Raw genomic sequence first — 19,072 nt, forward strand, 5'->3', positions numbered from 1 at the left:
CAATGAGTATGGTTAAGTCGGTACACGATACCCAGTCTAATTTGAACAATTAATCCTGATTATTATTGAAGTCAGAAGTATTTTTATTACACTGCAAATGAATGGTGTTCAGTTGAACGTGCATAAAAGTGATGCCCATTTGAAAGTGTAACTTTGTTCACAATTCACTGAAGTCTGAGTCAAAATAGACACAGTTTGTATTAAATTTTGCATTACATCAATATGCCTCGAATATCCTTTTCCAACTTAAGAAAATCAATCTGCGAACGACGCAGTCTATATGAACATTCGAATGGATAAATTTGGGTTAGCCGAATTTCATTTATTAACTCAAAAACACATTTTCTCGTTTAATTCCGTAAATAAAACAAAACGAAACTGAAGTTTTATCTGTTTTCTTGATAAATAATTGTAATCTGGAAATAATTCCCGAATTATTATGAACAAATCACTCATCTTGTTTTATTCACTGTGCGTTAGAGGTTCACTTTGCGCTTACATGTACATTTGCGCTTAGTTCACAGTCTGCCTTCGGTCACCGTTTACCAACCGCTCATCAAATTCCGTTCATCGTTTAAGAATTGTGTGCTCATCGTAAGTTTAAAGTTTGTTCACTGCTGCTCACAGCTCAAATGGGCAAGTAAAATGTTTTAGGGACTGCACATGTCTACGACACGGCCATCGATGATTGGTTTTATACATCTTTAGTTTTATATTTGATTGATACAATTGTTTAGTAATATCATCGATATTTAAAATGAAATATTATAATGGTAGGGAAATGTTTTGTTACGTTAATTCGTTCAATTAAAGTAGCGAGTTTAGTATCTCTCCCCAGTATCTTTAAATTCTATCTGAATCAACTAATCAGGATTTGCTTTATCTTTTTCAAGGCAACAAACTTCATTTGATAAAAGTAGCGAAATGTTCTTAATATTTTGTTTTAAAGATATTCAATATTGGATGATACATCTATCAAATGAAAAAAAAAACCATACATGACAAAAACAAACATATGTCAATAATCTTTTTGAGGAATAACTCATTCCCATATGTAATGAGGCAGCGATATTAATCTGTTCACATGGTTACATGTGTTTGCATATAAAACGAATATTTTCGGGCATCTTATGAGTTTGTGTGGAGCTTAAAGCAGTGGATTATTTAGCTATATAATATATGTCATGCAATTTCAATGATTTCATTGATGATGAATAGGTTTGATGTTGAAGTGTTCAGTTGTGAGCGTGTACCTGAGGACTGTGTGTGAGGTGATCAGTTGAACGTGTGTAAAAGAGGTGCTCATTTGGAAGTGTAAATTTATTTTGTCATTTTCCCAAAGTTAATTGGGAATTTTGCATTATATTCACATGCAATGAGTATGGTTAAGTCGGTACACGATTCCTAGTCTAATTTGAAAATCTGAATGGATTATCCTTATAATCATAATAGTCAGAAGCATTTTAATTACACTGCAAATGAATAGTGTTCAGTTGAACGTGTGTAAAAGTGATGCCCATTTGAAAGTGTAACTTTGTTCACAATTCACTCAAGTCAAAGTCAACATAGGAATATTTTGTATTTGCATTACATCAATATATCATTACTGTAATGAAAAAACCCTGAGACTATAAAAAAAAACCTGAGGAAACCCTGAGTGGCACTGAGAAAACCCTGAGAGACCCTGAGGTCGGCACTGAGAATACTGCTGTAACCCTGAGAGACCCTGAGGTAGGCACTGAGGGTACTGAGGAAGAGCTGAGAGACCCTGAGGTCGGCACTGAGGGTACTGAGAAAACCCTGAGAAACCCTGAGGTCGGCACTTAATACGAAAATTTAAAAAATCCTTCATTATTCAACAATTGGCGTAATCATAGTTAAAAATAAATATAAACATTAGTAACATTGCATTCGTTTGGTATAATTTTTTTTTAAATGATGCAATTGCATATGATCAGACTTTCTCATTTAAAAAGCATCTTTAATTATTGTAAACAGAAAGGATGAGTATGTATTCTGTACTAATTCTATGTACATTGTATACTGGTTAACATGCCAAAAGCAAGGGACCTCATGTTTTAATTAAATACTAGTAAATTTATCCTTTAAAAATTTAAAAAAGCCGCTTACATTTAAAGTATTCTTCCGAAATGAAATAGTAGTCGGCCGTAAAATGTAATGTTTTTAAAATAAAAAATCGTGTCCATTTTTATTCATTTTATTAACTATTTTAGTCGCCCTAACAGAACATAATTGACTAAAGAGCATTCATAGGTTCAATTACCGGTATTTCTAATTTGAAACAAGACAGCGTAGATGTATTTTGATATATATCATATTTAACATATTCTTGTACAGTATGGGGGAAAAATAGATCGGTAAACTATTTTAATGCTTAGACAGTAAAATGGTGTGAGGTGTTAAAAATAACTCTCTCTCTCTCTCTCTCTCTCTCTCTCTCTCTCTCTCTCTCTCTCTCTCTCTCTCTCTCGTAGGTAGGGAAAACGAAATAGAACTTCATTTACAAACCCGAATAAAATATGGAATGAACTGATTTTGATCGCTATTACAATACATATTTCCTAAATCCCGATTTTGAGCGATCACTTTATAAATGTAGTCCTTGTTCAAAATTCATATCCTTTACTATGATTTGATTTCCATGTAGACCCGGGCGAAATCACTTTTTATATTTACATAAAATCTCAAACTCCTTTGTTTTACGGTGTAATTCCGGTGAACCGTAATTCCCCGCCGTTTGCAGCTGTTTATTTTGATACTACAAGACATATACACAGGTGGCCAATATTCACACCTCGCCGCGGTCACTCTGTCGCGTGTATTGTCTAAGCCTTGTCTGTTATTTCCGAGGTTTTTCTTGATCCCAGAAAAACAAAAGAATGTGTTCTGTACTTATACACAAAGGAGACAATACATCGTATATCATACACAGTACTTTATATCATGGACTTCGTATCAGAGACAAGACAATCAATGATCAATAAAAATTGAAATACACGATTTTAAACAGTGGCAATATTACCGCATGCTACATTTAGAAGTACTTAACATATATAAAGTATTTGTACAAGAGAGAGAGAGAGAGAGAGAGAGAGAGAGAGAGAGAGAGAGGGGGGGGGAGAGAGAGAGAGAGAGCGTTGTAAGGTACTTCGTATTGGGGCGGCGAATTATTTAGTCGAAGACCTGGGGGGGGGGGGGGCTTGGGTTAACCGGATTTGACTTGAAATGAAGAATTTTTACGATGTGTCTAATTTACTAATTCTTACAACACTCCCTTTCATTGTACAACACTTGCATATAGACGCAAGATATATCGCAAGATTCGATGCATTTATATCGCTCAACGGTCGCTCCGAATCGTTCGTATTTCATAGAGTACTTTTTCATATGCGATTAGTTTGGCTAACTATATCTATTTTTTGGGTCGCTTGAATATTTTGTCGCTTCAGCTCGTGCGCCAACTGTGAAAGGGGCTTTAATTTTGAAGGTTTAATTTTTTAGGGGCTTTACAGGTATACGGAATGGCCATCAATGTTCTATTCATTTTCTTTATTTTTCCATATTAGGTTGATACATTTGTTTAATGTTATCATTGATATTTAAATTGAGATATTAATTTGCAAATGTTTTTAAAAAGTTACATAATATAGTAAATGAAAGTGAATTCTATCATGTATCAAATTCTTTGTGAAAAGAGACAAATGTTTATATACAGATGTTGCTAATGAAAAACAAATACATTTTCTAAGACTACATGTATGTAGGGAGCATGAACGAGTACACATACATATAGTCAGCTCTTAATGTTGTTAATGCAATATTTGACTTTCCAAGAAGCGCAGTTGACAATGCACTTGCTTATCACCGCTGCGACCTGAGTTCGATCCCCATGATCGACAGTGTTTGGACGTGAAAGGGTATGGCGGTCGCCCGCTTGGACATGTGGGTTTTCTCTGGGCACTCCGGCTTCCTCCCACGTCAATTATCCACTCATGCTTACATCCGTGCCAACAGATAATGATATAAATTGTTTATCAATTGTTGTAAAATAAATAAAGTTCATTTTAATGCAATACTCTGGAATATATGTGATATAGAGATTTTGGACGAGTTTTAATGGGGTGTTCAATTGAATGGGTGTGTATGGATTTGTGGAGTTGTATTGAAAGTGTGTATAAAAGATGTTCACTTGAACGTGTGTTTAAGAGGTGTTCAATTGGATGTGTAAATCTAGTGTTTATTTAGCAGGCGCCAAGTCAAGGTAAAGAAAAGTAAAAATAGAAGAAATAGCAACCGATAATAACAATCCTGAAACAAAAATGAGTTCAATGGTGTTTTTCGTTTTTAATTTGAGTGAGTACAAATGATAGTGTCCATTTGGAGGGTGGGGAATGCAGGTGTTGGATTGGCACCGCTTACACGTATGTGTGTGTGTGTGTGTGTGTGTGTGTGTGTGTGTGTGTGTGTGTGTGTGTGTGTGTGTGTGTGTGTGTGTGTGTGTGTGTGTGTGTGTGTGTGTGTGTGTGTGTGTGTGTGTGTGTGTGTGTGTGTGTGTGTGTGTGTGTGTGTGTGTGTGTGTGTGTGTGTGTGTGTGTGTGTGTGTGTGTGTGTGTGTGTGTGTGTGTGTGTGTGTGTGTGTGTGTGTGTGTGTGTGTGTGTGTGTGTGTGTGTGTGTGTGTGTGTGTGTGTGTGTGTGTGTGTGTGTGTGTGTGTGTGTGTGTGTGTGTGTGTGTGTGTGTGTGTGTGTGTGTGTGTGTGTGTGTGTGTGTGTGTGTGTGTGTGTGTGTGTGTGTGTGTGTGTGTGTGTGTGTGTGTGTGTGTGTGTGTGTGTGTGTGTGTGTGTGTGTGTGTGTGTGTGTGTGTGTGTGTGTGTGTGTGTGTGTGTGTGTGTGTGTTTGTCTATGTACACTTCCGAGGTATTGTTTCTGTTTACACACCAACGTACTGAGGTATAAGTTAAATACCGAGGTACTTTTCCCGTAACCTCGGAATGTATACCTCATTTTATGCGTGTACAGCATGCAGGGATTACGTGGTTTAAATTAAGCAATAACCTCGGTAGGACGTCAAATGGTTGGTAGGTGTGTGTTCTATCAACATCGGGTCGTATTTTGTCATTTTTAACTTTGAGCACACACTTTGTCAAACAAAGCCTCTGATTGGCTGAAAATTTGATTGGCTGTTTAACATTACTCGGAAATCAAAACACTACATTCGAGAGTCTCGGACATTTTGATTGGATTACATCGTGGCACAAATTCAGATAAATAGGTAAGTACATGTGAAAGATTCTATCTCTTATTCTTTTTCTAACAAGAAACGTATTTAATGTTAAACATGCTTAGGTGCAAAATGCTATAAGATACTTAAAATAAAACAGGAACGATTTTTGAAAATCAACAAACACGCCTATTTCTCTATCATTTCCGTTGTTAAAACTTGGGTAAGATTTAAAACAGATTTCATGTTCTTAATTACGAAAAGGGGTTAAAGCAATATGAATTTATGAAAAATTGGTTCAATTTTAAAGTTTTCAAGATATATAGTTCTATACATTACAAGATATAGTAGTTTTCATGAATTGCGCGTATGAGAAAATTCGAATTGCCTCTACATGAAATTGATTTAACTTGCATCATGAAAGCAATTTTTCTTCTCATGATAAATATATAAAATTAATTCTAATAAATCTAAAATGTGTAAATCAAATCATTTAAAATTTATTGGCATGTCATTGTTATAAAAAATATTTATGCTGTTCATTTTTAACATATCAAACCATGTCCAGAATCATGGTTTGGTTTGCACACGCGCCATTTAAACGTGCTTTTTTAACTAATGAACGCAGATGACATTCACAGTACTAAACAGTCATTGCATACAATGAAACAAAAACATTATTAATGAAAATGGACATGGGAAAATGGACATGGCTGTGAGTTTTTAATTGATTCATCTTGATTTTAAAAAAAATCTTAAGTTTGATAAATTCAACTTAGTTGTGAATAACCAAAATTACTTTACTAGTTCTTCTACAATGCAGAAATGAAGTTTGAATTATTAAGCGAGGATATATATCAGCAGATATTGTGTTAAATTGAAGATAACAACAGCAAAAAACCCAGTAACATAATGATAGGATTTAACAAAATAGCAAGGCAGCTTACTCTCTCTCTCTCTCTCTCTCTCTCTCTCTCTCTCTCTCTCTCTCTCTCATGAGACTCAGATAGTGATCCATGCATGTGATGATTAAGTATAATTATATTGTAAGGAACGATATGAATATAAAAGAAAGAAGTAAGAATTTACATGGATATGATAAGAGTATTTCAACATAGAATATAGTTCGATATATCTTTAGTTTTCCTGGCATTTTAACGATTTTGATATTTTACAAACTCTCTCTCTCTCTCTCTCTCTCTCTCTCTCTCTCTCTCTCTCTCTCTCTCTCTCTCTCTCTCTCTCTCTCTCTCTCTCTCTCTCTCTCTCTCTCTACCAAATGCAAACAGTGTTCACAAAACTAATTCCATCCTTTTAACTATTAATTTTCAGATTCACAAACAAATGATGTGCATGTTTGGTATATTCGTTTTGCAATCATCGTGTTTTTTAGTTTTAAAGGATTTTGATATTATTGATGGTTGTGATGTTTACAGTTATGATAATGGATTTTTAATCCTTTTCGAAAGTTACGTTTCCTTTATTGTTGCTAAACTGGTTTTAGAAGATATGGGATATTTTTATCAAACGATGAATGCGTGGTAAGTAGAATGTTGGAATGTGAAAAACCTCAAAATCATCCCTGCCAGGTGAATTCAACCAGAGAATATTTTGTCGCAAACAAATAATAGTACATTCCTACATTTGGAAATGCTTCATATTGATCAAATCAAGTTAATGATACATGTAAATAACAATGAACACTTTCATTATTCGGATGATGTATGAAAAAGGCATAAATTTTGTCATTAAGATGTTTTAACCATAGGCGTCGGAACCATAAGGATACATTTTTTTTGCTTGTTAAGATTCCTGGTACTAATCACTTGTAATGCAAATATAAAAGGTGACTGGTTTTCTTTTGTGTGACACTATTTAAAAAATTACAAAAAAGTAACTCAATGTTTTTTGCAAAGTTAGATCCAACCATAATGCACATTGCATCAAGGAGAGGCTAGTCCAACACCTCCCCCACTTTTTTCTCTCAGCAAACATAATTTTTCTTAAAGAAATTACAAGGAAGCTTCCGGTAGAATGTAAGGAATTGAAATGAATATAAGGAAAAATTAATAATTACCGGATTAGGAATTTCATGATCTTGTGAAAATATGTTTTTGTAGGTAAGATTTTTTTGAGTTATTGATATACAACACCCCCCCCCCCCCCTCACCCCCCTCCCACACGGATTAAGGATTTCAGGATTTTCGGAAATAACTTTTTTTAGCTTGTCAAGATTTCAGATGATAAGTCCCCCCCTCCCGATAAATTTCTTTATTTTATTTTGAAACGGGATCGGGATTACAATTATATATAATAAATCACGGGATAGCCCCAAAATATTGTGGCGGAGTCTGACTTATTGAGAGATACACAGCATAATATATGGTACGACTTTACTGATTGCATTCGATCCCTGTAGATTTTAAGCTCCTCCCAACATTTCAAAGCTTTAATAGACGAATGCATTTAGATGCATAAAATGTTTTACGGACCGTTGTGGCGAGCGCAGCTCAGCAAAAGTTACACACAACATGTTACCTTGTCAATTAAGTGATATTTTGACAATTATCAACTAACATCAAAGAATTTTTGAGAGAGAGAGAGAGAGAGAGAGAGAGAGAGAGAGAGAGAGAGAGAGAGAAAGAGAGATAGAGAGAAAGAGAGAGTTATGTATTTCTAAGTTTAAAAAAATGTCATAACACATATACTAGGCTGTATCTTCCCCCCTAACACGGTCCCTGTTTGTTGACCAGTGTGTTTTCCCATTTTAAAACTTAACGGGGTGACAATATGCAATATCTACAGAGTTTTTTTCCTCATTATTCTTTTCAGATTTTGTTCAAAATAATCAAGCTGTAACTTTTATAACAATAATATATATTTTTAATTTCCTCCCTAAGTTTACTGTACTTGCATGCAAAGTTAGCTTAAACAGGCTGGGCGGACTCCGAAAACACCGTCATGTATTGCGATTTTTTCAACTTCCATTTTGTAGCATATTTTAATTGGCCAGAGAGTGAAAATGCATTGAATTTCAAAGTACTGGTATATTATTTTTTACTTTTACAGTCTTTGGAAATAAACTAAATGCATTGTTAATAAAAAATGCATGTAACATGTATATTGAAATAATACTGAATATAAGAAAGATTAGCCATTAAAAGCCTCTTTGTACCAAAAGTTTTTGGCGTCTTGGGCTAGGATATGAATAGTTTGAGATTCTTCCAACTTCCCGCTCCTTTTTAAGGATTAGGAAATGTTTTTCAAACATCAAAGACTTTTAGAATTCAAAATGAAATTTAACATGCATAAATATTAGACCCTCTGGCAGATCAATCTAAAGACTATGGTGTTCATGTGGCTGTCAAGACCTGTGGGCCTTTTGTTTGTTAAGTACTACATGTAGGTTTGTTGATGGTAGATAGGCAGCAATTTGAAATTTGCCTCTTATTAAAGCCATTTTTATTGAAGAGAAGTGAGCTATGCACCTCACATTTGTAACATTTTATTTGATATATACTTAAATGTTTTAATTGATATAATATTTAACATTTAACAGATGGTTTAATTTCTTTTTTGTGGATAAAATGATCAAGAGCAACCATGTATAATGAGTAAATCTAGCTAGCATGGATGATAAATTTCCCATTGGGCTTTTAGCATTTGATTAAAATTTTGAATATTCAGAATTTTGTTCTTTCTGTGCAGATTTTTCTCTTGATGTGTTGGAGCTTTTTATTAATGGAAAAAAATTTCTTTGCTTTTTCTCTGCAGCTGAATTCAATGCATGTATAAATTTTGGTAATTTAATGGGATTTCATTTCTCAAAGTATGTACTTATTTAAATCCACATTATAGGAGGACACAATAAGAAAAAAGGTATTGCCATCTTGTATAAGTTGATGTCATGCAAAATCGCTAATTTTATGGGTCTGTGATGTTTAAGCTAATTCTACATTCAAAATCTTAAATCTATTTATAGACTGCCAAATGAAACACTACATATTGCTACATATATGTAGAATGGGAACATTTTTGACTGCATTTGACAATGGATACATTTCTAAATTTAGTGGAAAGTCCTTAGATGAAATTGCCTGTGAAGGTAAATATTTTTATTGCAAGTAAACTTGTAATAGGCAATTAAATTAAAAGATGATAGTCAGATAAGAAAATTAGTTGGCTAACATAACAAAGAAATGTTATTTTAAAATTAAAAGTCGCAGATAAGAAAATGAGTTGACTAATAAAGATCAAAAACTGTCATTTAAAAATTCCTTTAGCCTAGTGTCTGTATTTTGTTGATATTATTAACATAACTCCATTTGTTTCTTTTAATTGTAGACATATATTCAAATGATGATGATGATAATGATGATGATGATGATGATGATGTTGGAAAAGAACGAGCCAGAAAAAAGAAAACTGAACCTAAGCCTTCAAAACTCCCAACAGGTAAAAGCACAAGAGTCCTTTTTCAAAGCATATGTCAATACAAACACAATGAATTTGAAGATCCTTATGCTGAAAAACTTTCTACATTTTCAAAGTATGATTTTTGTGATATGAATGGAATGTTTAGAACTGTAGTTTCATTCAAGAACTGTGGTTTTATTCATTGTCATTGGCATCAGTTTTTGTAGAATATTGTAAAACAAAACTTCAAGAACACTTAAATTAAAGATAGTCTGCATGTGTGTCTATAATTGAGAAATATCTGATAATTTGTAGTAAGGTGCCTATGTGTGTATACTAGAAAACACTGAGGCAGTGTCTGCGTATCTATATTTGGAAACGCTGATAATGCATAGGGAGGTATATATGTGTGTTTATATTGGGGAAACACCCATAATGCATAGTAAGGTATCTATGTTTATATTCAACTGGGGGAAACAAACATAATATATCGTGAAGTATATATGTCTATATTAGGGAAACATCCACAATGAGGTATGCGTGTGTCTTTATTGGAGAAATATCCATAATACATACATATAGTCAGGTATATGTGTGTTAATTTAAGGGAAATACTGATAATGCATAGTGAGGTATATGTGTGATTTTATTGGGGAAACACCCATAATGCATAGTGAGGTATATGTGTTTTTATTGGGGAAACATAATGCATAGTGAGGTATATATGTGTGTTTATATTGGGGAAGCGCCTATAATACACACTGAGATATATGTCTGTCTATATTAGGGAAACATCCATAATGCATAGTGAGTATATGTGTATCAATATTAGGGAAACACTGAGAATGCATATTGAGGTATATGTGTGTCTATTTTGAGGAATTATTCATAATGCATAGTGAGGTATATGTTTATTTATTTTTAAGAAAAACTAATAATGCTTAGTGGAGTATCAGTTTATTTTGAATAGAAAACAATTATATTTCGTAGCTGTATGTTGTAGACATAGATGTGAGTGATGAACATGATGGCAATGATGATGATAATGATGAAGATGGGGATGATCATGTTGGGAAAGAACGAGCTAGAAAATAGAAAACTGGTCCTAAGCCTTCAAAACTCCCAACAGGTAAAAGCACAAGTGTCCTTTTTCAGAGCATATGTCAATACAAACACCATGAATTTAAAGATTCTAATGCTGATTTTTTTTTTACATTTTCCAAGTATGACTCTTGCGATATGACTTGAATATTAAGAACTGTAGTTTCATTCAAGAACTGTGGTTTTATTCATTTTCATTGGCATCTAATTTGTAGAGAATTAAAAATAAAACAGTTTCAAGAACACTTAAATTTAAGGTAGTCTACATCTGTGTCTATAATGAGAAATCACTGATAATTTGTAGGAATGTATGCGTGAATACTAGAAAAAACTGATGCAGTGTCTGCGTATCTATATTTGGAAACACTGATAATGCATAGTGAGGTATATGTGTGATTATATTTGGAAACACCCTGTCCCATAATGCATAGTGAGGTATATGTTTGTCTATATTGGGGAAACATCCATAGTGCATAGTGAGGTATATGTGTGTTTATATTGGAGAGACATCCATAATGCGTAGTGAGGTATATGTGTGTTTAAATTGGGGAAACACTCATAATGCATAGTGAGGTATATATATGTCTATATTGGGGAAACATCCATAATGCATAGTGAGGTATATGTGTGTATATAATGGGGAAACACTGATAATGCATAGTGAGGTATATGTGTCTCTATTTGGGAAATTCCCACAACGCATAGTGAGGTATATGTGTGTGTATATTGGGGAAACACCACTAATGCATAGTGAGGTATATATGTCTATATTGGGGAAACATCCATAATGCATAGTGAGGTATACATGTATGTGTGTATATATTTGGGAAACACTGATAATGCATAGTGAGGTATATGTGTCTCTATTTGGGAAATTCCCTTAATACATAGTGAGGTATATGTGTGTCTATATTTGGGAAACACCCATAATGCATATTGAGGTATATGTGTCTTTATTAAAGAATCGCTGAAAGTGCTAATTTGGGTATCAGTAAAAAAAAATTAATTTGAGAAACACTTTTAAATTGAGATACATGTAAATTCATATATATTGGATTTATTTATGAACTTTTTCACAAGTACCTCACTATTCATTTTTAACTTATACCCTATACTCATTTGTTTTTTAACTGTTGAATGAATAAATGAATTCAAAAATGATTTTGCATTTCATTAAAGGTAAAACTGTATGTCGAGAGGAAGAGGAAGCAAATTCAATAAAGAAGCCTTGCAAGAATTGTTGGAACATTTTTTTAGGACTTTTTGCAATTGGTTTTTGTTTGTCGTCATGTGGTGTTCATTTTGTGCTGACAATTAAATAATTTTAATTTCTTTCAAACTACATGGCCTAATTTTTCCAAATTCTTTCGATATGATGTACGATTTGGGTAAGGGTACATAAATGGTAATTTCAATTCTCTTCCACACTGTGTCCTTGGTCAGCAGGGCCAAAATGCTAAAAAGAAAATCTATACTTCCACACATCTGAAAGAAAACTGAATTCAGTTGTAAATTTTATATTAGTTTTTTTACTTCAGAATGTAGTTTAATTACATGCATATATGATATTCCTTTATTGAGGTCTGTGTCTGGGCTAGTTACTCAGGTGATCGTTAATGCCTGTTGGCCTGTTTGGTTTAAAAACAGTTCAATTTTATACACGAAGAAGTGATTTTGTGTTAGAACTTGAAAAATCACCTTGCTTTTTTAGTGTGTAAACATCACTGTTCAAATTTATTGAAATTTTCAAAAAATTGATTGTCTTTAAACTGGGAATTAATTCCTTTGAAAGATTGTTTATTCATTTAACAAAGCTGTATTTTACTTATTGATAAGTGAAAATACATTGGATAATTTTCTTTTCTTTGCACCGATGTATTTTTTCTAAATAACGACAAAGTAATTTCAATGAATTAATAAAGATTAAAAAAAACGGGAATTAATTACTTTGAAATATTGTTTATTCATTTAACAAAGCTGTATTTTACTTATTAATAAGTGAAAATATATTGGATGATTTTTTTTTCGTTGCACGTATGTATTTTGTTTATAATGACAAAGTCATTTTAATGAATTAATAAAGATTAAAAAAAAAAGAAAAAAGAATTGTTATACTTGCTTCACGACAATTTTTTGACCTTATACTTTTTGCAAGAATTTACAGGGTAAAAAGATTTACTCTTGTCTATCAAAAAGTCCATCAGTCCTGGTTGTTTATTTTACTTTTTAAGGAGTTTGTGTTTAGATCTCTAGAATCATTTTTTTTAATTCGCAGATATGTTTAGTTATTGGGAAGTTAAAATGCATATTCACATGAAATTCTGATTCTGTTATATTTTGAATAATGCACTTTTAATCTAAAAAGAATGACCAGTATTGCAGAAATTAGAGAAAGAGTTCATTAAAGCAACTCTTATGATTATCATATTCCAATTGAGATTTTCCTGAACCTTAGTAATGAAAAAGGACATGTCTACATTTGCAGTTTGACAGGAAATCCTCCATTTATCATCTGGTTGTGTCTCTTTAAAAATATGTACTATTTAGGCTCGCTGGTCAATAAATTACATGTAAACATCTTGCAGTATATATTTACATTCTCCAGTGTCTTTGCCTATTATAACATTACGTATCGAATTTATACTATATAACCCATATAACTTCCAATGACGCCAAATTGAGGCGCCTTTGCTAATTTATATTCACATATTTAATCGTACAATGGCTAAAAATTGTATAAATATAAGCAATAATGATTCATTCTTTGAATATTATGAAGTGATAATTTCAGTCGGGGCGTGATCGAATTTATCATAATGCCCTTCGGGCATTATTGGATTTGATCACGCCCCGACCGAAATTATTACCTCATAATATTCAAAGAATGATCCCTTATTCATTAAATAAATGAAGTAGGATTAATCAAGTCGTTAAAAACTTAAACTGTTTATTAGCATACATATGATTTCTGTAAGAGATTGAGATTATACATAACCAACCCCCCATATTTACATTTTTCGATATTACATTTTGTGTTGATCTCGATGCAAAATATAATAACGCAAAATCTTATGATAGAAAGTGGACTAACTATAGCTTAATTTGTAATTTGTAAATATAACAATATGTTATATATGTTACAGCTTATGTTGATCATAGATACCAATTTATTTGCTGTGCATGTTACATCGCAATTTTGACATACCATCAAAATAGCTTTTGCTTGCCATTTTCATTCAATCAGCGGTCATTACTATATAATGATGACTAGATCTAATCAGATATATTTTGTTATTTTACAATATCAACACATAATTGCACTCGTGGTTACCTCTAATATACCCATTTCAAAATGGATTTATAAATACATTGCATAGTATTATAAATAGAAAATAGAAAACTAGTATCTCTGGAAAAGAAGCCCAAACTTTATTACATTTTGCGCTTATCTCAACGCAAAATGTAATAATCGGAATTTATTACATTTTTCGTTATTACTTTTCGCGTCGCTACAACCCATTCTGAACAAAACATTAAAATTGCTGCCCTTATAATTCTTCAGTGCTATCAAATTTCAGCTTGTAGGCGTTTCAGAGTATCATGAATGCCGTTTTGTGAATTTTGCGAATATTGCATGCAAAGTAAATAAATCAAAGAATAATTCGCGAGAGTTATATTTGTTGGATTTATATCAGTCGACCATGACTATTAAAACATCAGCATCTTCCTTTTATTTAAAACAACGTTAATAATTTGAGTAAATGTGAAAAAAGTAGAAACAGAATATATACATTCTGAGGTATATACCATATTTGGGCATGACCATTAAAGGAATACCTCGGGTTGTATAGAAAATTTCTATTTGTATTGCAAGGTTATCGTTGAGAATTCTAAAAATTATGGATGATCGATGAAATTTAATGTTTGATTCGAACTAAATCTACTATGGCAGTTATCGGTAACTTCAGTAGAAAGCATATACCTCTGAACGTTTTCATGGAAATCTATACCTCGTTATGTGATATAAACCAGTATGTGTGTGTGTGTGTGTGTGTGTGTGTGTGTGTGTGTGTGTGTGTGTGTGTGTGTGTGTGTGTGTGTGTGTGTGTGTGTGTGTGTGTGTGTGTGTGTGTGTGTGTGTGTGTGTGTGTGTGTGTGTGTGTGTGTGTGTGTGTGTGTGTGTGTGTGTGTGTGTGTGTGTGTGTGTGTGTGTGTGTGTGTGTGTGTGTGTGTGTGTGTGTGTGTGTGTGTGTGTGTGTGTGTGTGTGTGTGTGTGTGTGTGTGTGTGTGTGTGTGTGTGTGTGTGTGTGTGTGTGTGTGTGTGTGTGTGTGTGTGTGTGTGTGTGTGTGTGTGTGTGTGTGTGTGTGTGTGTGTGTGTGTGTGTGTGTGTGTGTGTGTGTGTGTGTGTGTGTGTGTGTGTGTGTGTGTGTGTGTGTGTGTGTGTGTGTGTGTGTGTGTGTGTGTGTGTGTGTGTGTGTGTGTGTGTGTGTGTGTGTGTGTGTGTGTGTGTGTGTGTGTGTGTGTGTGTGTGTGTGTGTGTGTGTGTGTGTGTGTGTGTGTGTGTGTGTGTGTGTGTGTGTGTGTGTGTGTGTGTGTGTGTGTGTGTGTGTGTGTGTGTGTGTGTGTGTGTGTGTGTGTGTGTGTGTGTGTGTGTGTGTGATTCTGATTGTCAATAATATGACATGTATATGAATCATGTTTTATTACTCAGGATGTAGACCAGGATACTACGGACTTAACTGCACTTTGCCTTGTCGTTTTCCAAACTACGGCATAGATTGCCAATCTGAATGCGAATGTAATGAAATCCAGTGTGATAATACCATAGGATGTAGAGGTAACATTGCCTGTATGTTAAACTAATTCTGGATTCAGATATAAATAAATTTCCCATAGTCTGTTTTCTCTTTTTATTTTTCATTAATATATACATGTACTATTTATTCGAAACTGATACAATTAAAACTAGAACATGTTTAATTAAAAAGATGACAGCCTGAAACAAAAAAAAAACTAAGAACAAAACATTATAGAGTTAGAAGACAATTTTCTCTCTTCTTCATGACATATATACACGCAAATGTACCCCTATGTATCAGGCATGTAGCACGCATGATAACAAACATATTTTTCAGCATTTTTTATGGATCTGCGTAACAATTGTGCATATGTTGAATACAAAATTCATACATTTTTTTTTTCAATCAAAAATATAGATTACACTGTCACTGATATGTACAAGAGGCTACAAAGACAATTCTACCAAAGCTTTTCTATGCCACTTACAACATTAATTCTACCGACAAAGGTAAGATCATAATTAAGTTCTAAAATATAAGTTTTCTTTTACAGCTATGAAATATAGAGTTCAATGATAGATTATTTACTAAAATTTATTTAATTTTTTTATAAATTCTACTACAGTTATTCCCAAGATCAAAGAAATGTCGCGGACTTTAATTTATTCTCCAATATACCATGAACGTCATCAATAAATCATCAGATCTTTAACACATACCAAACCCGAGTCGATCATGAGTTTATAATTTTAAAACTTGCTCTATATAAAAAGACATTGTTAACACGGGTAAGTGTCCTCTAGAGCGATGTGTATTCCCTTTAATGTTTATTTCAAAGAGCTAATCGCGGCTGTTCCAAGACCCTCCTCCAACACATGTTCACTGCTTGTTCGTCCAAGTAAGAAAAACTAATTAATACGTTAAGTGTCAAATTCATTAATCTAAATTAATAAAAAAAAATAATCATAAATAATCAAAGTGTGCATTTCATTCATCGAAAAATATATAGTTTGCATTCGATTCCGATCGATAGTCTGCGATCGATGTACTTGTAATCAAACATTCCGATGTACAAATAAGTCTTTACTAGCCAAACCTTCGGGGTCACGCGGAACAGCCTTCTCAACCAATTAGATTCATCTCGCTTGAAAATATGATCTACTTCCTCTCTCTATAGATAAACCGATCAGCTAATAATCGGATCTTTTAGTAAAAAAGAAATTATGTTCTTATTATCGTGAATGTTGCAGAATAACCTCCTCAGTCTCGAAATGTTGTTTAGAAATATAAAAACCTCGCTTCGCCTCGGCTTTTATATTTCTAAACAACATTTCTCGATCTCGAATGTTATTCTACGAAAACTCGTACTTAATTTCTTAAATCATAATTTAATTGCTAGTACATATTTTGAAAGATGAATACTCAATAAACTTCATCCTAAAAATGATTTCGTTAAAAATGCTTGTAGTATAAAAGAACGCATTATTAGTGATACATGTACCACACGTTTGTTACGGACTGGTTTACAAACCTAATAAGTGTTCTGTTTTCTCGAGAACTATCAAGTGAGACATTCATTTCAAAAGAAGCAATGATCTTCAAACATCAATGTAAAAGAGGCCTTAACGTTAATGTTATATCCAGTTCTATTTAACTCATCAGAATTCTCATTCTCACCTTTTAAATGGTCTTTTAAAAATCCTCGCTGCATCCTTGTTTACTTAAAAGGTTTTGTGTCTATTGAATTTGAAACGTTTTCATTATTTTCGTCGCAAAGCTATTAGAAAAAACTCGACAGTACCATTTTAATAACGATACAGACAAAACAATGTCACGTTAATTCAATGGGCAGATATAGAGATATTCGATAGTCATGTGTCTGGTTAAAACAAATGAAAATGTGATATTTCAGTCTCCGATGAAAAACAAACTTAAGGCACTTATTCCTAAATGAATTGTGTGCTTGTTAGAAATGACGTCTGATATCATTTTCAGAAACTCAAAACCAGAGATCCACTTGGGCAGGTCTGAGCCTTACTAAAAAATCCATGTTAATCAGCATTTGTATCATCGGGCCAGTCTTCCTAATAATGATTGGTATTTACGTAACCTGGAAAGCGAAAGAGTCGGCACTGGTTCATTTATTTAGATCAAAATGGAAATTCGGGAGAAGTCCAAGGAATGACACTTTTGCTTTGTGAAAAAATCTGCGTTTGAAAAAAATCATTGTCTGACGAATTTGTTTGACTTGCAATTTTGGTATGGTTACTAGTGAGTTTTAAATAAAAATGTCATTTTTGTGTAATAAAATATCGTATCAAATGTGTGATTTTATTTCATTTAAAACATGGATTTAGATCTTTACATCTTTCGTTGATCCTGTCAGTGTAATAGTACAGGAATTTCACCTCCTTTACCTGAAGAGTAAACTATATCTCATCCTGTATAAAACAAGGAGGAAGATGGATTCTTTTTAATATCTTTTGTTTTATATAATATCAATATAATTTTTTATATTGAACAGTGCCACAACGATGATATTTGATTCGGAATGGTTACAAAGACTTATTTTTTTTGCCCTACGTAAAAAGACAGATTTGAATTGAATCACAAGCGATGAAGTAAAGCGGATGTTTAAACATGTAATGCAAGTGAAATAAACCGGTCGTCATGATATATGATAACAATATTAGTGTAAGAAACAAATTACCAACTTTGTTACTTACTTTTAGAATTAATAAAATAATTAATTGTGAAAAAATCAAGAGTAGAAATGTGTGTGAAAGCTCGGTTTTATGCTAAAATATGTCAATTAATAACTGAGATCAAAACAAGCTATGAAAATAATAGAAAAGCAATGTTTACATATTCCAAACGTAGGGAACATATATTTATATATTTTACAAGAAAACAAGATCATAAATGTAAACACTCGCTCGTGTATGCGTATCAAGGGGTGATCACGATTCCTATTGCATGTTGATTCCAAAATAGCTAGTAGTTTTGCGATGTAATACGTGTAGTTTAAAAATCTATAAAAAAAAAAAAAACGAACAATCCAAAATAAATATAAGAAAATCTATCGAATAATCATAAACAGGGTCTGCGATTTAACTGAAAGTTCAGTCGAATTGTATACTTTCCCAAATCCTAACTCAATCCAACCCCGTGCATCTTTCCAAAATGCATTGTGTAATGAAAATTGATACAGTTTAGAAATTAAACTCTCACACAACCTAATGAATTAGATCAAAGATTTTTTTATCTAAAAGTTTTGTATTGATTAAGAGCAAAACAGTGTTGACTTCATATGTAAGATTACTGCATGATTTAAATATGACCTCCCTTGGCCATTTGTTAAAGCAAACACGCATAAACTGCGAAACATCTAGCAGTCCAGTCTGTGATATTTTAGGATAAACCAATTCAAAGTGAAGCATATCGACTTATAACAAGTGATGGATTAAAAATGAAAGTTAAATAAAAGTTCTGATAATAACCAAACAGGCGTTTC

General features: G+C 33.0%; 1 protein-coding gene and 1 long non-coding RNA gene across 4 annotated transcripts in view; both read left to right on the plus strand.

Moving 5' to 3' along the window:
* LOC136271770 (uncharacterized) overlaps positions 1-15,992 on the plus strand; it is a 33,338-nt gene extending 17,346 nt beyond the window's left edge. The window contains exons 2-3 of the long non-coding RNA XR_010709755.1: positions 15,471-15,596; positions 15,976-15,992. This is a non-coding gene — a long non-coding RNA (uncharacterized lncRNA). The remainder of the gene's footprint in view (positions 1-15,470; positions 15,597-15,975) is intronic.
* On the plus strand, positions 4,949-12,696 carry LOC105338758 (uncharacterized). 3 transcript variants are annotated; one of them, XM_066071936.1, is made up of 5 exons: positions 4,949-5,292; positions 9,224-9,346; positions 9,586-9,696; positions 10,661-10,786; positions 11,938-12,695. In XM_066071936.1, the coding sequence occupies exons 2-4, from the start codon at positions 9,232-9,234 to the stop codon at positions 10,750-10,752; spliced, it is 318 nt and encodes a 105-aa protein (XP_065928008.1). In that variant the 5' UTR covers positions 4,949-5,292; positions 9,224-9,231; the 3' UTR covers positions 10,753-10,786; positions 11,938-12,695. The 3 variants fall into 3 exon arrangements, with proteins under 3 accessions (XP_065928008.1, XP_065928009.1, XP_065928007.1); XM_066071937.1 differs by lacking the exon at positions 4,949-5,292 and adding an exon at positions 7,443-7,626; XM_066071935.1 differs by lacking the exon at positions 4,949-5,292 and adding an exon at positions 8,829-8,855 and having other exon boundaries at positions 11,938-12,696.
* Positions 15,993-19,072: the final 3,080 nt, after the last annotated feature.

Source organism: Magallana gigas, chromosome 9 (assembly GCF_963853765.1).
Source record: "Magallana gigas chromosome 9, xbMagGiga1.1, whole genome shotgun sequence".
In the NCBI taxonomy this organism is placed as follows: domain Eukaryota; kingdom Metazoa; phylum Mollusca; class Bivalvia; order Ostreida; family Ostreidae; genus Magallana; species Magallana gigas.

Coding starts and splice junctions, on each gene's coding strand:
- LOC105338758 (XM_066071935.1), top strand. Junction 9,347..9,585: donor AGATGAAATTGCCTGTGAAG/GTAAATATTTTT, acceptor TTTTAATTGTAG/ACATATATTCAAATGATGAT. Junction 9,697..10,660: donor GCCTTCAAAACTCCCAACAG/GTAAAAGCACAA, acceptor TGTATGTTGTAG/ACATAGATGTGAGTGATGAA.